Below are 20,825 nucleotides of genomic sequence, written 5' to 3' on the forward strand. Positions count from 1 at the left end.
CCCCCAACACCACCACCACTGCTCACCGATCCTTTAATGCTCAGAGGGAATCACTAATTCTCCTGGCCTTGGTCTTTGGTAAAATGCCACATCCTGAAACTCTCAAGTGCTTATCAACCCTCTTTTGAACTGTTACTTCTCTTCGACTTATCAGCTCTCTATCTCTAGACGCTAGAAAGCCAGCTGCTTCAATCACCGGAGTTCATCCTTGTGTGCCACTCAGGATTTTACACTGCACACACGCCCACCTGGCTTTGCTCGTCCGTTTTCACTCCAGTGTAGCTACTCTTTTCGGCTACGGACTGACATTTTCAAACTGTCAATTTCACAGGTACAGTCTGCCGCTGTGCTACTTTAATAAAAGACCATAACCTATTCTTCAATGTCAGCCGGTATCTTAAACTACACACAGGGCATTTTACTATCTTTACTCTCTTTTGCCTTTTATTGATTTAGGAGCCATCATTTTCAAAGTGCCACCCGCTGGAAGGGAAAGTTCTGAACTGACTTGCTTCTCCAGCTCTCCATGTGCCTCAGCTTCCCTGCTGACGACCCAGAGGGTGAGGAAAGAAAAGCCTTCTTTTGTTTGCAGTTAGAGATATTCCAGATTCTTAATGTCAGACTCATTTCTCAAATGTTAAACACATAAACCTCAGTCAGAGGGCTATTTTGTAATGCAAACCAAAGAATTGATCGTGACTTGATTTTCTTATGAAAATTAGTACTTAGCAACTTTTAGATCGTTCCTTGCACAAGCATATCAGTGACTTCACAACACTACTATTTTTATACAGAATTCATCTTTCCTTAATTTTCAGTCACTGGGTAAGGCAGTTAAGCCAACCAGGTGAACACACAGCCATCAAGTCAACCCCAACTCAGGGCCCTGTAAGGTGAGCAGAGAACTGCGCCCCTGGGTTTGGATGACTTTGCGTTTTCTAGGGGCAGAGAGCCTTGTTTTTTTCCCATGGAGTTACTGGAGGGTTTGAACCAGTGATCTTGAGGTTAACAGTTAAATTTGTAGTCCAGAACTCCGTGCAAACAGCGCAGCTACTAGCCCGAAGGTGAGCAGTTCGAGCACATTCAGATGTGCTTGAGAAGACAGAACTGTAATCTATTTTGGAAAGACCACAGCTTTAGAAGCCTATAGAGCAGTTCTACTTTGCCCACGTGGGTCTCTAGCCTTTGGATTCGATTGGACAGCAACTGCCACTGCCATGAACAACAGGTACATTTCAACCTACCAGTCCTTTTACTATAGCCTTGCTTCAGACAGAGCAAGAAGGTTGGTGAAGCAGAGTTTGGAGGAAGTACGGGCAGAGAGAAGGCATGATGTAATTTTGCTGTATTCTAGTGCATTAAGTGCATTCCAACCCCCAGGGACCTTATAGAGAGATGAATTCTACCTCTGGAGTGGAGTTTTTCTGGTATTTGCAAACTGCAGAAGATAACCAATAATATCTGAATTGCACTCTGTGCTGTGCTCTGGTCCTGTTACATGAGTTAATCAGGGATTGACAAACTGTGACCCATGGGCCTCAGCCAGCCTATGGCCTGTTTTTGTACAGCCTGCAGGCTGAAAACAGCTGGTGTGTTTTTAAAGGGATGTGAAAAACGCAACCAAAAGGTGTGTGACAGAATGTATGCAGCTCACAAAGACTAAAGCTTATACTACTGGACTTATTTCTGATTTACTGATTTACATCATCTAGAGAAATAAGAGCTCAAGGTCCATGTGCAGAGTCTCCAGGGGGAGTAAGCCTCCATTGAATTCCCTCAGACATTTGATCCGGGATATGACTGCCCATGCTTTCAGACAGGGTGCATTAAAAAGTGAATTAATGCAGATATACTTACATTAAAATATCATATCCTAGCAAATGCTTTCCTTTTTTAACCCACTTTAATTTTGGCCTACCTTTTATTATTTACTACTTCCCTTAACTTCAAGTTTTTCTGTGTTTTTATTTTGTGTTTGTTATAGTTATTAAGGAATTTTAAAATTATTTTCTCTGTATAAAATCCAAGATAGCTAAGTCTATAGTGGTTATAACTAGACTAACAGTTTTTTTGAATTAATTATAGGAGAGGAGGCCTAGGGGAAAATGGTGAAATGAGTACAAAAGTGAAGAAAATGTTCTAAATTTGTGGTAATCATTACATGACATATATGTCTCTTTGGAAATCCCTGGTAACTGGTAAATCATCCTTCAGGAATAAGTTGAGTCCTGTGAAAACTGCTCCGTGGTAAGTGACAGAAACCAAACACAGAAATGCTGATCTAGACACAGCCCAAAGCTAAACTGGATTAGTAGCTGTGGATTAAACTTATTTGAATATCACTGGCTTTAAACCGGACACTTGAAAGTAAGTCAACCAGTATTCACTGAAAACACGTTATTGATATAAAAGTACTGAGTGCCTATCAGAATCAGGCACTATAGTGAAAGGTTATGCCCACTTTTCCAGTTAATCCTTCAAAGAGATGGATGAAAATAGTATCCATTTTTTACAGATTATGAAACGCTGTGGAGTCAAGTTGTTTGTCTGGGGTATCCATGAAATATTGAGGATGGTGAATATTCATGACTAATGTACAAGTGTCTGAACAATCCTGACTAATCCTAATTCTATAAGAATGACTAATTCAGGCCTGAGGAGTAAATAAAATAATGGGATTTGCCAATTCTACCTTACAAATCTGGCTCAGCCAGAGGATGTACACCAGTACAGATCAGAGCTGGAAACACAGGGAATCCAGGACAGATAGGCCCCTTAGGACCAATAATGAGAGTAGAGATACCAGGAGGGTAAGGGGAAGGTGGAGGGAGAAAGGAGGAACCATTCACAATGATCTATATATAACCCCCTCCCTGGGGGATTAACAACAGAAAAGTGGGTAAAGGGAGATATCGGACAATGTAAGACATGACAAAACAACAATAATTTATAAATTATCAAGGATTCATGAGGGAGGGAAGGAAAAAAATGAGGATCTGATATCAAGGGCTCAAGTATAAAGAAAATGTTTTGAGAATGATGATGGCAACAAATGTACAAATGTACTTGACACAATGGATATATGTATAGATTGTGATAAGAGTTGTATCAGCCCCCAATAAAATTATTTAAAAAATAATAATGGAATTTGGAAATTTTCATTTGAAGGACCATATGGATTCAAGTATGGCTAACATACTTACAGCAATAATTTTGTATATTTCTTTAAAATAGCTTTAAAGCTGGGGGCTTAAGTGGAGAGCAAATGTTTTGAGAATGATGAGGGCAATGAATGTACAAATGTGCTTTACACAATTGATGTATGTATGGATTGTGATAAGAGTTGTATGAGCCCCTAATAAAATGATTAAAAAATAAAACTAAATTTAAAAATTTTTAAAGTAAAAGCAAAAATAGCTTTAAAAACAAAACATTAAATTATAGAAACACTAGTTTACTTTCACAATGAAGCATAATTGCATAAAAGCAAATAAATATTGAGATGAAAAAATAAAAAGTAAAGAATTTTGAGATACAGCAAACATCTTAATTTTGAAAACACAAAGCATATACTCTTAATTTCTAACAATCATGCATATTTAAAATGTACATATTATAAAGGAAAAGTAGGAAAAGAGTCCTTTAAACGATCCCCTCTTTGGGGGGAATGATGATATGTTAAAATACTTTCCTGCTTGGTACAATAGAAACAACTTATAATTTGGAGTCTAAAACACTTGGGTTCCAATCATGTCTTAGCTTTTCATTCATTGTGTTTCCTTGGGTAGTGTCGTCCTTGAACATACCATATATGAGAATTAAAGGAGACAACATAGACAACGTACGCAGCTCAGTTCCTGACACATAAGGAACTTACAACATAGCCGTTTTCACATCTCTCTTGCCTGCTGTTCTAGTCCATATGCTTTACAGTGTCATATTAGAACAGAGCAGAATATAGGCATCAATTTTGATTTCTCTTAAAATTATGATTTAAAAACAAATGACTAGCCCTTTAATTTGTAAGAAAGATGACTTTTCCTACTTTTTGTTGCCTGCAAAATGCCAGCATAGCATAAATACACAAGGGAAAATGACAGCTACAATGTATACAAGTCACTGAGAATAATCAATTTAAAATAAACAGCTGCTCGGGAGCCGCTCTCTCTCTAACATGAGCAAACGGAGAGCACTGCACTGCGAGGAGCCAGTGTAGCTGCAGCTTTGAGATAATACAGAAAATGTCAGTTCTAATCTGAGCTCCTCTTCAAGATGAAAAAGAGTGTGTTGATAATGAAAACAGCTGCTTGGCAGAGCCTCTTGCTTCAAGGCAGGAAATGAAGCCCGAAGGGCAGAAGAGGCGCCTTGACAGGGGAGGAGAAAAGCCAAAGGTCAGGCAAACAGGAGAAAACCACTGCGGTGCTCTGCCATCCATAAAGCTTTTGCCTGCTATGTTTTCTCACTCGCAGATGAGGAGTTATGAATTTGTCCATTTGTTTAATCCAGTAAATTTAGAATTTTCTAAATGCTAATTCTAAGTCACTGTGGTATCTTGAAAAAAGTGTTGTTCTGTCACGGGGTTGACCTGAGCTATGACTTGGGTCCTGTAGGCGTCTCACTGGTCTCCTCCCACCCTGACTAAAGGAGAAGCGAACAAGATCTTGAGCAATAGTGCTGCATTTAAAAATTGTCTCCTAATTATTTTATGAATCCCTTTCTAATATCAAAGTTCCTATTTTGCATGGCAGGAAATAAGTTTAGAAAGATTAATACACACTGAACGTGAGATAACTATTCATTAAGAAACCTAATGAATTGGCTCAAAATTCTTTCCTTTTAAGATGCCACTGACAAGAGCCAATCAAAACAACACAGAACACATCAGATCCTGACACAATATTATCTTTACAGAAAAAAAACCACTTCAAATATTTATCCTGGGTAAGGATAGACATATTTATTTATTCATTCCAAATATTTACCAAATAGCTACAGATGGCAGAGTTGGTTGTATGCTCCTCTGGTGAATGTAGACCCAGTTTGTCTGATCAGTAAGCTAGAGGCCTTGGAGAAAGTGAGCTCACCATTCTATGTTTCGGTCTTTCTCAAGGCATCTGATGTATTTTAGTAAATATTCAACATACTATCTTACACATTGTTTAAACAGCCAACATCCAAAAGCAGATTAAAAATGTATGTTACATTTCTTCTGCAAGGAAAACAAAATGAATGATATATAAATACTTAAGATAAATTGTATTATCAATATAACATGGATAATAGAAATAGTACATATATCAACATAGAGTTTAGGTTTTCTACCATAACCACTGTTGTTAAGTTAGTTCCAAAACACATTGGCCCTATAGTACTGAGTAGATCTGATTTATAACCTATGAAATTTTACAAAGCCTGGTGGCCACGTCTTCCTCTCACAAAACAGATTATTGTCTGGTGCTGTAGAGTTGGTGCTGACCCTGACAACCCTGTGTAACAGAATAAATCCCTACCCTGTCTTACAGCATCCTCACAGTTGTTATGCTGTGGCCCATTGCTGCAGTCACTGTGTCAATCCTCACTCAAAATCTTCCTCCTTTTCCCTATCCTTCCATCTGAGCAAGCAGGAGGTGCTTTCCCAGGGAAGGATGTCTCCTGATGACATGTCCAAAGTCAAGAACATGAAGTCTTGTCTTGACATCTTGCTTCCAAGGAGAAGTCTGACTGCTTCTTCCAGGTCCAAAGTATATGAGATGAAATCTCACCATCTTCACAGTCCATGGGATGTTCAACATTTCATTGTCAGCACCATAATTCAAATGTGCCGAATCTTCTTCGCACTTTCTTATTCAATGTCAAACTATTGCATGCACACGAGGGTACTGAAAATACCATGGTTTGGATCAGGCACATCTTAGTCCCCACATTGAAATCTTTGCTCTTCAGCACAGTGAAGAGGTCTTGTGCAGCAGACAGTGGGTTAGAGATGCCGAGTTAGGGGTTAGCATCCAAGTGATCTAACCACTGTGCCACTGGGGCTCCTTTGGGGTCTCTATACCACCCGGTCCCCCTGCACCCTCCCCACACACACACCCCAGAGGTTGTGTTTTTCCCTTCAGTTTTCAAGTTCCCTATCTCCAAATAAAAATGATTAAAAACTGATGCTAATCTTTCAGATTGGTGAAACTATGTAACATTTCTATATTTGCATCGATAGTTAAACTTTAAATTATCTCACAGAAATTTCATACAATTGCAGCATTTGCAGCTGATTTTTCACTGTGATTTGCTGTCAAAAATGTCAAGTATTTGTTTGGTGAGAGTTTTCTCATTTTAAACATATTGCGGCATAAAACATTTTTTAATATTGAAAATTTTAGATTTTATGTGGTCTTTATAGAACTTGCAAGGCCAGCTGTCTTTGATGCTCCTTTAGCACTCATAAATGCCCACACGATACCCACACGATACCCCACCCCACCGCAAGACAGCCTCCTGAGCAAAGCTTCACTCCTTTCCTGCACTGGAAGGCTCCTACACGCAGCAAGGTCTCAATCCTGCTCCTCAACTGCTTCACCATGCAGGGATCTCAGGAGGGCTTCCTTCCCAAGTCTCTGTTCCTGCTTTGAAATGACTCACTTTTTACCCAGTAGAATGGTAAACCTGACCAGCCCCCTCGGTTCGTGTCCCATGGCCCGTTTGCGTGATCCACCACTCTACGTCAGCTTGTGATACTGCGGTGGCTTTCACGCTGCTATGAAGCTGAAAGCTTTGTCATCAATATCTCAACACCCAGCATGCTCAGCTCTGGTGAACAGGTTTCAGTAGTTTCCAGACTAACAACGAGGAGGAAGAAGGAAGTGGCTGTCTCCTACCGAGGAGTAGCTGAAAAGCGTGGTCAAATAGAACCCCCTCCGGTGCAAGGCACTCAACATAGGCCTGGAGAAGAGCTGCCTCCTCAAAGCAGAGTCAACTTGGCGGACTTGGAGACAGTTTGGGGACCTTTCTTGGCTAATGGGGCATGCCGGAAATGAGAACAGCTGCAAAGATACTTCAAATCAGCATATGGAATGTAGGAAGTGTGAATCTAGGAGCATTGGAAGTTGTCAACATTGAAATGGGGGCACATAAACACCAATATCCTAGGCAATGAGGAGTTAAAGAAGATGGGTATTGGTCATTTTAAGCTGGCAATCGTGTAGTTTACTATGCTAGGAATGAAAAAACTAAGAGGAATGATGTCTCATTCATCAATTAAAAGAACATTTTAAGGTCTATCTTGAAGTGCAATGCTTTTTGTAACAGGACGATATTTATACACTTACAAGGAAGTCCACATCTGTAGGAAAGAGGACAGGGAAGTTCAATATCATCAGATACAGGAGGCCTGGTCCTGACTATAAAACACAGGATACATTGCTGATACTTAAGTTCTGATACCTTGACTCGAATATAATGAATATATTCTTGACTATATCTGATTTGATTTATGATAATATTTCAAGGACAGATTTGATGCATTGAACATTAATTACCAAAGATATGACAAATTGTGAGAAAGCATTAAGAATATTATAAATTCTACCTTGCAAGTCTGGCTAGACCAGAGGATGTACCCTGGTACAGATAGGAACTGGAAATACAGGGAATCCAGAGTGGGTGATCCCTTCAGGACCAGTGGTGTGAGTGGTGATACTGGGACCATAGAGGGAGGGTAGGCTGGAATGGGGAACCAATTACAAGGATCTACATGTGACCTCCTCCCTGCGGGATGGACAACATAAATTATCACGGGTTTATGAGGGAGAGGGAAGCTGGGGGCGGGGCGGGGCGGGGAGGCTGTAAAAATGAGGAGTGGTGCCTGGGGCTTAAGTGCAGAGCAAATGTTTTGAGAATGATGAGGGCAATGAATATACAAATGTGCTTTACACAATTGATGTATGTATGGACTGTGATAAGAGTTGTATGAGCCCCTTCTAATAAAATGATTTAAAAAATAATATTATAAATGAAGAAAGAATTATAAAAAAGCCAGGGGAAAAAGGAAAACATCAGAGTGGATGTCACAAGAGATTCTGAACTTTTCTCCTGAGTGTAAAGTAGCTGAAGAAAATGGAAGAGGCGATCAAGTAAAAGAGCTGAGCTGAATATTACATACTGAATATTCTTGCAAATCAAGAAGACAAAATAGACAGTTACAATGAAATGTGGAAAGACCTAGAATTAGAAAGCCCCCCCCCCAAAAAAAAACATGTTCAGCTTATCTCAAGCTGAAAGAAATGAACACAAAAGTTCAAGTGTCAGGTGAAAATATTGAAAGGTTCTATGAGCAAAATATTGATTGATGCAGGAAGAGAAAAATATAGAAAAGATACATAATCACCTTACCAAAAAAGAATTGTTTGTTGTTGAACCTTTTCAGAGGTAATCTATGATCAAGAACAGGTTGGTCTAGATATAAAAAAGAATCCAAGCTACCCTGACGTCATTGGCAAAATATGCTCTCGGAATTGATGGAAAACCAATCAAAATGCTTCAAAACGCTGATGAAGCACTGGAAACAATCACAAATCTACTGAAAATATGTGGCCAAACAACTGGAATAGATCTATAGTTGTGTCATTCCAAAGAATGATGACCCAACAGAAGACAGAAATTATCTAACAATGTAAATTTAAAAAATGATATGCCAGTACTTTTTGCTGAATTTAATTCAGCAATGGTCACAGCAATACATTGAAAAGAAGCTTCCAGAAATTCAAGTGTGATTCAGAAGAGGATGTGACATGAGGGATGCCCATGCTGATGTCTTTGCCTTGAAAGGACAGTGGGTTAGGCTTGGTTCCCTGCATAAGCAAATCCTGTGACCCTCCCAGATGTGTACGAAATACCTTTGGAATGTCTTGGAAGAAGTACAACCAGAACATTCCAGAAGTGAGTACAGTGAGACTTCGCCTCACATACTTTGGACATATTATCAGGAGAGATTAGTCCATGGAAAAGGACAACATGCTTGGCATCCTATAAGATTAGGGAAAGCAGAGGAAGCCCTTCAATGAGGTGGATTGACACAGTGACTGCAACAGTAGGTTCAAGAGTAACAAAAACTGTGAGTATGGTGCTAGACGGGGCAGTGTTTCATTGTGCTATACACTAACCGTGTCAGAGACAGAACTGGCACCACAGTTCCTTACAATAACAAGTGTCATGGCTCCACTTGCTGAGAGTTACAAAGATTGTGGACAGAAGAGTCACACTATTTAGTTTTGTTTCTCCTCAGACTCCAATCCCTTTTCTCCGTCTAAATTGCTGCTTTTGCTATTATTTTTTAAAAGTGGCATCCTAATTCCAAGATCTACGAGACATGCTCAAGAGACTATTCTCTGACTTGAGGGCAGGCCCTCGTTAGCAACAGATTCTATATTACAGAGAATCTTAAACCATTTAAATAAAATTAGATATGTTTCTTCCGCTAACAGAAATGATATTCTCATTTCAAAGAAAAAAAACACACCCAAACAAAGAAAACATTATTGATGAAACTAACATCTTGGATATTTTTCTTACCTTATATTAAAGAAAAATATCTGGAAATATAAGTATGAGGAAACTTCAAAAACTTTGTGGAAAAGTGCAATTACATTTCCATTCATTTTTCACAAACTTTTGGAAGTCCTCTGGTATTAGATACTAAGAACTTGATTCACTTTCTATGTTGGGAAGATATATAACACATATGATGAGCATATATTATGGTTCAAAATAGTAATATCAGGAAATATAATAAATACATAAGGGGAATGAGAAAAATAGGAAAGTCAATATGAAGTTTCTAAGTTTCTCACATTAATCATACTTAGCTTCCAAGAACCAATATATTTTGTTAGTAATATAAATCTGTATAAGACGAAAGTATGAAAATTTCATGACTCCTAATTATTCAATTAAAATGCTTTGTTTGAATACCTGGCTTTCTTTCATTTGGTAGATAAAATGCAAAATAAGGCATGAAATATTGAAATTAACTTACCAAACTCTAGGGTTTAATGATCAAAGGAAAATTAGGTGTAAAATATATGACTTAAAGAGTAGATCTTAAAGTAAAATAAAAAAATGAGTTTCTTCAGTAATTGATTTTTAAAATTAATATATTTTCCAAGAAGAATTATTTGTGAATGAGTCTGATGACACATTTTAAACTTCAAGATATGGTAAAAGTAAGTTTTAGAATAATTCTACCCAGCATCAAGTGAATGTTCAATCATCCCCTGAATTCAAGCTATAAAGTTAAATCAAGTCTTGTATAAATGTCAGGAATGTTTGCATGGTCTGTAGAAAGCTTAATTTGAACTTTTATATACCAATATTAACTTTTATTTAAGTTAACTTTTTTATGGATAAAAACCACAAGCACTGCTTCCCTAATCGTAAAAGTATGATTTAAAGGAATAATAATAAATTGAATTCAAGGTTGTGGATGAAAATGCATGTTTTTTACCCTGGCAGAGAGGCGAGGGGGAGTCCCATTGATACATGCCAACTGGGTTCCGCACACAAGTTGCATTGCTGTGGCCAATCATTCTGTAGCCAGGCTTGCAAAAATAATGCACTTGACTTCCAACTGTTCCTGCCGTCCTGTTTAAAATGCCACCATTCTTCACTGTGGGCGTCAAACTGCAGTAAGGCGCTATGGACAAATACACAAGTGAATTCTTAAATAGGTTTTTAAATTCCCCTAGCTTACATTTATATAAATGAAGTATATATTTGATAAGTAATGAGAAATGAGCATCAACATTCAGATTTGTTCTACATAGTCTCAGGGAAAAAATTAGTTCTAAACATCAAATCACTTATTTTTTCATTCTTATTATCTGCCTTAATTAAGCCACTTGAAAGTAGAATCCTGACAAACCTTTTGTAAAGAAATAGATCCCATTGCATTTCTCTACATGTCTTTTCAAGGCTGGTCAAAGAAGCAAACCATTAATTAGCCAGGCTAAAAATTATGAACTAGTTCTCTGCACATCATATTTATGAATATAAATGTTAATGGTTAAAAGTGTCTTATTTAAACATGGCAAGAAAGAAATTCATTTTATCCTGAAAAACCAGCATATTGCAGCATAAAATCCTATGGATTTTCTTCAGTAGCGTTAAAACAATAAAAAAGAGAAACATACGAAAATACTTGGCTCTAGTTAAAGGAAAAAATATTGAATACATGACTTTCCTATGAGGGTTCTATATAAAAGAACACGTATACAGGTTTGAATGCTTAATTTAAAACCTTTTCTTAGAAAGTAACTTTTACATTCTGCTTGACAGGATTAGATTCTGGAACGATAAGAAAAAAATGTAAAACTACATTTTGCAAGGGTCGTAGTATAGCACTGACCAGAGTACTATCTCTGTGGTTGGCCTCAATTGTCAACAATGGTTCTCAGAGAATAATCTCAGCTGGGAAAGCCCTCTGAAGGTCTCTTGAATATTTTTAATAGGCCAATTTTATTTTGTTAAAATCCATTAACCTGGGCACCAACCAAAACTAAACACACTGCCAACAAGTTACTTCTGTCTTATTGAGACTCTATTGCACAAAGTAATACTGCCCCTTAGGGTTTCTGAGACGGTAAGACTTTTAGGGAATACGCAGCCCCGTCTTTCTTCCAGAGTAGCTGGTGGGTGTGAATCCTACCTTTTGGTCTTAAGACTTAACCAAAAATACAACCAGAGCTCAACAAAAAGGCAAAGGCCATTGTTGGACAATGCTTACAAGCAATACAGCTAACTCTATCTGTGTTCCAATAAAATTTAAAGTATTCTAAAATAATTTCCTTTATATGATAAAGATATTTGGTAAATGTACCCACTGTCCATTGTTGTCATGCCCTGGTCTCTAACCTTTACAATGCATGAAAAATATGAATCAACATATACTTCATGTTTTCCTAATGTATTTTATTGTATCCGTAATTTCTGATCAAAATTTGGGTTTACATTTTAAATCTCTATCTAAAATCTTTAGTTATTGAAGGTGCTTATATTAAACACACCAATATACTTAATTTAAACTTCATTTACTAACCTGCATAACGAATTTTGAATCCTTTTTTACTGGTTGCATGATCCGTGGACCAACGGAGATACAGCTGATTACCTTTACTTGTAAAATTGGATTGTTCAGTATGGTTTCCGCTTAAGACGACCAATAGAGGACTTTGCCCAGAAGGACCTAAATGAAAAAGAAAACATGGAAGTATGAATGTGAGTTAACATCTATGATTTATAAATAACACTTTTATATTTTGAGTAATTTGAATTCTAAATGAGCAACATACAGGTTATTTATGTCCAACCTGGGAAATAATTCCAAATAAAAAGAATACCAAATACCTTTTAATAAAAATGACAACATCAAAAACCTACAGGAACAACCTCAAATACATATTTGCTCCCACATTTGGAACAAGACCATATGGTTCTCCTTGCCACTGGGATGAGTTACCACATCTTTGAGGCTTATGTTTATAGTTTTTTACTTGGATGAAGATATTGGGGTAAAAACTAAACTTTACTCATTGTTCAATACTGGTATAATCCATATGGTTAAAGCCATTTCAGTTTGATCAGATGAAGGGTAATAATAAAAATGCTTTCTTGTCCTGGGTTGTATTTCTTGACAATGTCCTGTAACAAGACTGTACACTTGTAATTAAGAAACGCAGAAATGTTTCTTTGGCCATTTACTTATTGCTTCATTTTAAAGAGATGATTCACATTTTAAAACACAATGCTACTGAGAAATTAAGCTGAATTAATGAGATCATAAAATGTCATTTTTGATGGCAAAAAGCAAAAGGGAAGAATTAGGATTTATGAACATTTAAATATGCTTTCATTACCTTGTCTTTTCCAATCTTATTGCTTTGTGTATAATATAGCAATATTTATAAAAGGTGTATTTTAAAATATATGTCCATCCAATTATCCTGGAAATATCCTGGTCATAAGGACAATAGCAACTCAGACTCTTCAATACTTTTCTGAATAAACCGAGTCATCTAATGTTGACAAATGTTACGGGTTATCCACTACTTGAACCACAGAGAGTGAGCTATTCCTGGATTAATAAAGTTCAAAATCCATTTATTCAACATGTTTTCAGTCAATTCATAAGCTATAATAGAGTTTATGTCTTAAAAAGAGAGAGGGGGAGATGCAATGAACATGACATTTACTACAACAAAAATGCCACCGCTTTAAAAAGTATTCACTTGAAACTCTGGCCTTTCATTTTATAGAGAAATCTTTGTGACTGGAACAAACCCCATCATCGATCTCTGGTCATTTGACAGCAGCTGCTATGGTATTGTCTCTAGCCTCTACCTCCCTCTCTGTTCCCAGTCGCACTGCTCTCCCTACATTTCTAGGAAACCAAATGGAATTTAATTGGTGAATGAATTGCTGATCATGATTTTTCTTACGTCGCAGTCTCTGTCTTGTGCAAATTATTGTAAAACAAGACAATAAATGCTTTATTAAAAATAGAATCTTAGAAAAAAATGTATGTACAAACACAGACAGCCACTATGGTTGACTGCTTTCCTTTTTTTTCTCTTTTCATGATCCGTAAAGGCCCTGGGTAGAATCTACCTGGCTTCCTTCATGGTGTGGAAGCTCAAACTCTGTAAATGAAGCACTTCTAAGTATAGTAAAGATTGAGGTAAAGGTCTCTTACAACGCATGTCCATTTTAATGAACAGTATTTTTTAAATATGGTGAAAAATTAAAATATGTTTTCTGCCTCTATTTCTACATTGTAATTCCAGTTTACATTGATTTCCAATTTTGAAGTTGACCTTTTTAAATATAAAACTGATTCATGTGGTGCCTATCCAGTTTGATTATTATGATTCATGAAGTCAGTATAAGGCATGCAAATGCAAATAGAATAAATTACACTAATCTTTTCACTTGAATTGATTCTTATTTATTTGAACTTGATGGCAAATCAGTCAAAACATGTAAAAACTCTGCTATTATTTATAATAATAATTACAGCAATTAAACTTTATTCTACGTTTTTTGGACTATGATGATGTTTTTATACAGGGAAATTTTTCAACTTGCCAATTCAAACACATGCTATTTTTAAATATAGTTCAGTTGTACAAAAATATTCATTAGAATTATATTAAAATACCAAATGTGTTTAAAAAAACAGGATTAGCCTCTATTAATTAGCATCTATTACTTTTTCTTTCTTTGCAAATCGCACATTAAAAGTCTTCTAGCATAATATCATGCAGAAATCTGGGGTCCCATTTTTAAATATTCCTAATAAAACCATGATTGAATTTAATTAAAATAGATCTAACGATCATTTGAATCAATATCATACTTAAATGAGAAAAGAATAGATGTGTGGAGTCATCTATCCAAAATTCCCAGAGTAAATAATTTGACAATCTATAAAGCAAGTTCAATCCATTTTCACAGTAAATCATTAAATGCTGATAGCTTAAAAGTTGTGGAAATGACAACAGTATGGTGATGTTCTACAGAAGACTTGAGCTCTTAGTATGACCATCCAAGAATAATTGTTTTATAAAAGAGTGTGATCTAACTTGAGCCTCTCTTCAAATCCTCGTGATACTGAAAATATTAGAAAGTATTCTATATTATATTGCATATAGGTCACAGGTATGTAAACATAGATTAGGTAGAGTAAGAAATTTACCATCAAATACTTCCAGTGCATCAAATTGTTTTTCACTTTGAAATGTATCCACAAAGAGGGTAATGTTATAGTTTGGGTCCACTTTAATACTCCAAGAGCACGTCTGGGAGTTGAAATAGTTGCCTGGATACCCTGGACTGAGGATTACTCCGGACGATGCTGTGCGGACTTCATTTGCTGGGCATTGTGCTAGAGAGAAAATTTCAGGGGACAGTTTTACTTTACAGAATGTTTCCAACTTTAATAAGATAGCTTCTATTCCTGTACATAGACACCAACAAAAGGAAAAAAATCACAACAGAAAAACAAAACAACCTAGTTGTGCTGTCATTAGTTTTATAGAGGGTGCCACAAACAAAGGGTAGATACATTGAATGACAATAATTTAAACTAGGTAGACAGATGGATAGAAAGATTGATAGAGAGGTAATCCTCGTAAAAATACAAGGACGAAAACAACTTAGTCTCAAATCTCACTTTCATCTTGAGAGGTAAAAGGTTTTTAAAATATACATCATGCAAGTTCAAAAGTGAACATGCTGATATTTCTAAAAATAAAAGAGATGGGAAAGAGGTCATAACTAATATTTGCATTTACCTTGTATAACGTCAAACCCTGGCGTTTCAGGAAGTTCATAAACATATCTTGACCTTGAAATAAGAGCCAGAGCGATTCCTGACTCTGATGAAAATTAAAGGCAAAATACTACCCTCAGAGATATGATCAAGAGCAAACATAAGGTTTTGTTTCTTAACTTTCAATCTCAGTGGACAGAAAGTATTATGAGAATCTTAGGATATTTTATCCACACGCCAGTCTTTTATAGTGACAACATGTTTTTGTGTGTGGTATTACATGTGAGAAATATGTAGCTCATCTCGCTGTACCTGGGGGAGGAATGGATGACACATCGGGCTGTTAACTGACAAGATCAGCAATTCAAAACCCACAGTCCACTCCCTGGAAGAAAGATGAGGTTTTCAACCACCATAAAGGTTTCCGTCTTTGAAACCCACCTGGGCAAGTTCTAATAATCCTACAGGGTCTCTATGAATGTGAATCAAACAATGATAGTGAGATTTTATCTGCTGCTAGATCTATAGGAAGACTGATTTTTTGTGATTACATCGATACTTATTATAGTTATTAGATGCACTGAAACTGCAGGTCATTTGGAAATAGCAAACATTTTCCTGATTAGCCAATCTACCTGGAGAGCTGTTAGCACATCCCAAGGTGGCAGTGCAGTAGTTTTTAAATCAAAAGCTGAATCTTAAGCTTAGTTGATCTTATTCCTTCTACTTTCAAAAGGCTTATTTTGTAGGCTTTTGTTGTTGTTGTTGTTTGAGAAAAGAAGGGAACATGAAACTATAAGCGATGTTATTTGTATCATTTTTCTTACAATGCTTACCAGTATATTTTTCTCAGAGATACATTCTTTTTAAATAAATTTGAATATGTTTCCCCATGAGCTAAGGTGGTTTTGATTCAATTTTCTTCTCTTGCTTCTTTCATATGAGCTGATTCCTCCTGTTCATTCCTATAAACTGTTGCTAGGAGCAACGCCCACTTACGGTGGGAAGGGTTCAAACAACGGCAGGCGTTTTAGAGCTGCACTGCTCATTTTTCTAGCAGCAACCACACATTAGAAACACACTGTATCTCCGCTAGGGACTATCAGAAACCTCCCACCGCAGGGAAGCATCTGCTGGTGGTTCCTATCATAAACACATCTGAAAAAAACCTGCCACCATAACAATATTCATTGTGTGCTTTGAATCATCAGACCCCTGCACAATAATATTTATTTAGTTTTTTCTTAATGGAAAAGAAATGTGAAGCTCAAAATCCAAAGTACATGATCAGGTTTCAGCAAGAGAAACATAGTTCAAAATGAAGGTTTTCAGTCATGGAGTTGAACGCTGTGAGGTACCGGTAACAGGGAGAGAACTGTGCGCCTACGGGTACTCCACACACTTGGGGAAAGCTGCTACTTGCGGATCGTAAAACTCCATGGTCATTATCACACACGTGCAAAAGGAAGCTGACAATTGTCTGCCATGTTTATGGGGCCCCTTCTGGTGCTTTCCAGAGAAATAGTCATTATCAGAAGGTCGTGGGTCTCCTTAGCATTCAGTTACAAATTAATAACAACAATGCTTTTATAGTTCAGGAAATCGTTGACAGATAACCACTGTATAAGAGGAAGACCAGCTGGTCCCACTCGCAGCTTTCCCCACTTAATACCCCTCCTCGGAGGCACAATTTCAGAGCATGGTACAAGGAGCTACTTCATCTTTTCTGGACAACTTCCCAGCTTTCAAACCTTTGTTGCCACTTCTCTCTACTCTTTTCAGTGTTTCTGTTTCCTTAACATCAGAAATGTCATTTTCATAATATCTCTCACCAAATTAAAATCGAGCATGGTAAATAATTTTCCAGGTATAAAGTCAAATTAGGAAGAGCAATCTATTCTCATCACTTCCTCCAAAATTATTATTTTCAAGGCAGAACTTCTAAAAGTGTGGTTATTGAACTTGAGGATTTGTGACTAAAACCATATACATTTTCATCAAAAATCTATTAGGGCATTGGTACTCATTGAGCCTCCTCAAGACAAACAATTGAAAAATATGTCAGGAAAGATTAAGTTTTTAACTACAAGTTAAAAAGATATTTGAGCCCCCAGGTCCTTCTTAAATAATGGTATGTTTAGGTGATAGCATAAAATGAATCTCTATTTAAATTTAAATCTCTTTGCTCTAGAATTCAAATTGAAGAGAAGTAGGCCATTCTACAACAGGTAGTAAGTGCTACTAGCTCAGCAGGCATAAGGAAAGTGAAGGGTGTGGAGGTTACTTAGTACTAGTGTGCTCACATACTTCATTCTTTGTCATAAGCTAGTTGAAAACTAGCTTAATCTTCGAGCAACAAGAAGCAAAGGTAGTTTCTCTCTTTTTAGTGTAACATGCATATTAAATATACTTTCTGTCATTCTTTACTGCCTTATTTAAAGTTGTCTAGTCTCAGAAATGTTAGGCCATGTACATTGTGATTAAAATATGCCTTAATAAATTATATATTTACTTTAGTTAATTTTTCATCATTCTTGTGGATTAGGTGAAGGTTTCCAGAGCAAATGATCAATTTTGCATAAAACTATTTAACTAGATTTTGTTTCATTTTATCCATTCCCATACTTCTCCACATATTCCTCATTTCCTGTTTCTATTCCTCATCATTTTCTACTCTTCTGCATTGTGTCCTTGGGCAAAAGTTTTCCTTTTGATCTTAAATGGAAGATTGTTTCCACTGGGAATACAGTTCCAGACCTGAAGAGAGACTAAGTACCACACCGTGGGGAAGTCTACTGCTCTCGCACCAACTAATAAGCCTTGTTCCTTTCATGATTTTGGATTTTGTCCTATGATTTCTTCTCACTCTGTTCAGGGTATTTTAATTGATTCTTTTTAGTTCAATTGGAAGCAGTAGCCAGCAATTTTCTAATTCTTTTGGTCTCAGCGTTGAGTTGACTGATGTTTGCATGGTCTATTGTAGTCTTTTGGACAAATTGGATTTGCCATATGCCTTTTGGTTTTCATTATTCCTCTTTCCTCCAGAGAGATGAATAGCTCTAAGTTAAGTGGCTGTTCATGAGCTTTTTAGACTCCATTCACTCCTCATGGAAATAGGATGTAGAACATTATCCTTGTAAACTATGGTATGCCAAATGACGTGATGTCTCCTGAGGCTGGGGTCTTGAGCCTTTATTCCTGTAGCGTACTCAAGAAGTTTGGTTATGTCTAACACACATTCAGAACTTTTCCTCCTTTATACTCTATCACATTAATGGATATATTTGCATTAGTGGTAGACATGCATATACAAATATCCTTTGATAAATCTATATATATTCATGGGTAGACTCCCACTTTCCCTCCAACCCTGTCTATCCTGTGTGTCCATTTGACCATCTATTCATAGATCACTATTATTGCAGGATTGTGTGTATAAAAATACTAGCCTATGGTACCTCACTTAGATTTTATATAATGTGGAAAAGTTAAAAATGGCAAAAGATAACCAACAAATTTTCTCTCACCTTGAGAAGAGGCTCCATAATAAGATCACAGATTGCTCTGGTCATGTGCTACTGACCATGGATTTCTCCGTGTCAGGACACATTGCCTTTGGTCTGCAGACATGGCACATATGTGAACCTCAGTTTGTAACTGAGGCCAGGGAGGCAGAGCACGTCAGTGACTTACAGAATAGTTAGATGGTATTAGTGTTTAAAGACAAGAGTGGAAATGTGTTTCCCATTTTCAGTATAGTATTTTCACCTACTGGCTCACATTTCAAAATAATTGGAAGTTAAATCTATCTTAGAAATGATCTATTATTTAAAAACAAGTCATCCACAAATATTTATCAATTTACTTCAACTATTGAGAATTGTCTTCCCATTTCAATGAAACTATGATCTACCTCATTATAAAATAGGAACACATAAAAGTACCAGACATTTTAAAAGAGTCATTTCACAGACGTGCACTTTCAAAATCTGGTCAGTTACTATCATAATTATGCAATAAAATTACCTGAAATAAGATTCAGTTTTACATCTTGCAACATTTAAATTGATAAATTTTTTAATATTCACTAATTTTCCCAGTAAGCCTTCAAAACAATCCTACAAATAAGTCAAAAAAATTCTTTTTAAGTGATGCCTAGCAGATTAGATAGCTCCTAGAATTCAACTTCAGGTGTTTTTCTTGCAAACTTTGGACAATGTCATGTCATTCGCTATCAGTACAGAATGTTGACATTCAGATTACTTTTCAAAGAGGAGTGCTCCATTCTTCAAAGACACTGGATTTTTCATCATGATCTTGATAAGCTTATATTGAATTTTCAAGTCTTTTACCTTCCAGTGGTACTTATGAGCAGTGCCTTTGATAATATACTTTCATAGTGATGAAATTCATGCTAATTAATTGAGTCAACGGGAGAAAATAAAACAGAACACCTCACTGACAAGTGGTCAGTTCTGACTTACAGCACTGCTGTCAGACAGAGCAGACGCCCCTTTGGTTTCCTGAGCCTTTTAATCTTTACAATACCAGACAGTCTCATCTTTCTGTTCAGAGTGACTGGTGGATTCAAACCACTGACCTCAGGGTTAGAAACTCAGGGCGCCAAAGTTGGATTAAAAAAAAAAGCCTTTTTATTTTATGTGACTGTGATTTATTTTCTAGTGTAAGCTAAAGGAAAAAGAACAGCCAGATAATTTTCAGGTTATTCTAATTTTATGGAATCAAAACAGAAATAAATTCAGACAAGTGCAGACAAAGAAATTTGAACCAAGACCGACAATTTTAGCTCCCGTGGACATACCTTCACATGTTGGGAGGGAGCCTTCAAACTGCAGTTGGGAACTGAGCTTGCAGGTCAGCGTATCAGTTCCTGATAATGTGTACCCGGGATGACACTGATACTTCACAAAGTCACCTACAAGAGGCAACACAATCGTCTTGGAAAGTTGTTTGCTGAATTTCCATAACACACGTAGGAAGCAGATGAATCCATCAAATACACATGACTCATTCACTGCTACTGAGTTGATTCTGACCGGAATGGGAGTAAAAGTCACATCCCTTAGCCTCAGATTGGCTGCTGTTTTCAACTGGTTACCTTCTGGTTAGCCACCCAGAACCCACTAAGCCACCAGGGCTCCAAATATATATAATTACTATATACATCAATGTGAAACCCTTTCAGAAATAATGCTTATATTCAGTGTCAGTCTGCTTCCCAACATGTCATCATTTTTAGTTTGTAATACAAATGCTACCATAAGCTTAAACACTATTAGTATAGAAATTGTGTAGCATTTTCTTCTTCCTTGCCTATTCAAAGGGAAAAAAAAGGGGTGGTGGTGAAATAGATGCTTGATATTTGAAATTGTACAATAGAATGGCTTGAAGTATCCGCAGAGAGGGCTAATCCATGACCTTGGCCTAATTAGTGCAATGTTTCAATTAACTAAGTCATTATAAGTACAGAAATTGGGTCATAACAATT

General features: G+C 36.7%; 1 protein-coding gene across 1 annotated transcript in view; it reads right to left on the reverse strand.

The window, feature by feature from the left end:
• CSMD1 (CUB and Sushi multiple domains 1) overlaps window positions 1-20,825 on the reverse strand; it is a 2,262,799-nt gene that overhangs the window by 153,399 nt on the left and 2,088,575 nt on the right. Inside the window, exons 46-49 of the mRNA XM_045286696.1 lie at window positions 20,139-20,252; window positions 14,741-14,929; window positions 12,086-12,232; window positions 10,496-10,684 (exon numbers count right to left, since the gene is read on the reverse strand). Coding sequence (XP_045142631.1) covers window positions 10,496-10,684; window positions 12,086-12,232; window positions 14,741-14,929; window positions 20,139-20,252 — 639 coding nt within the window. The remainder of the gene's footprint in view (window positions 1-10,495; window positions 10,685-12,085; window positions 12,233-14,740; window positions 14,930-20,138; window positions 20,253-20,825) is intronic.

The sequence above is a fragment of the Echinops telfairi genome, unplaced genomic scaffold (genome assembly GCF_000313985.2).
Source record: "Echinops telfairi isolate 266 unplaced genomic scaffold, ASM31398v2 ScPeMD7_9;HRSCAF=40, whole genome shotgun sequence".
Classification (NCBI taxonomy): Eukaryota; Metazoa; Chordata; class Mammalia; order Afrosoricida; family Tenrecidae; genus Echinops; species Echinops telfairi.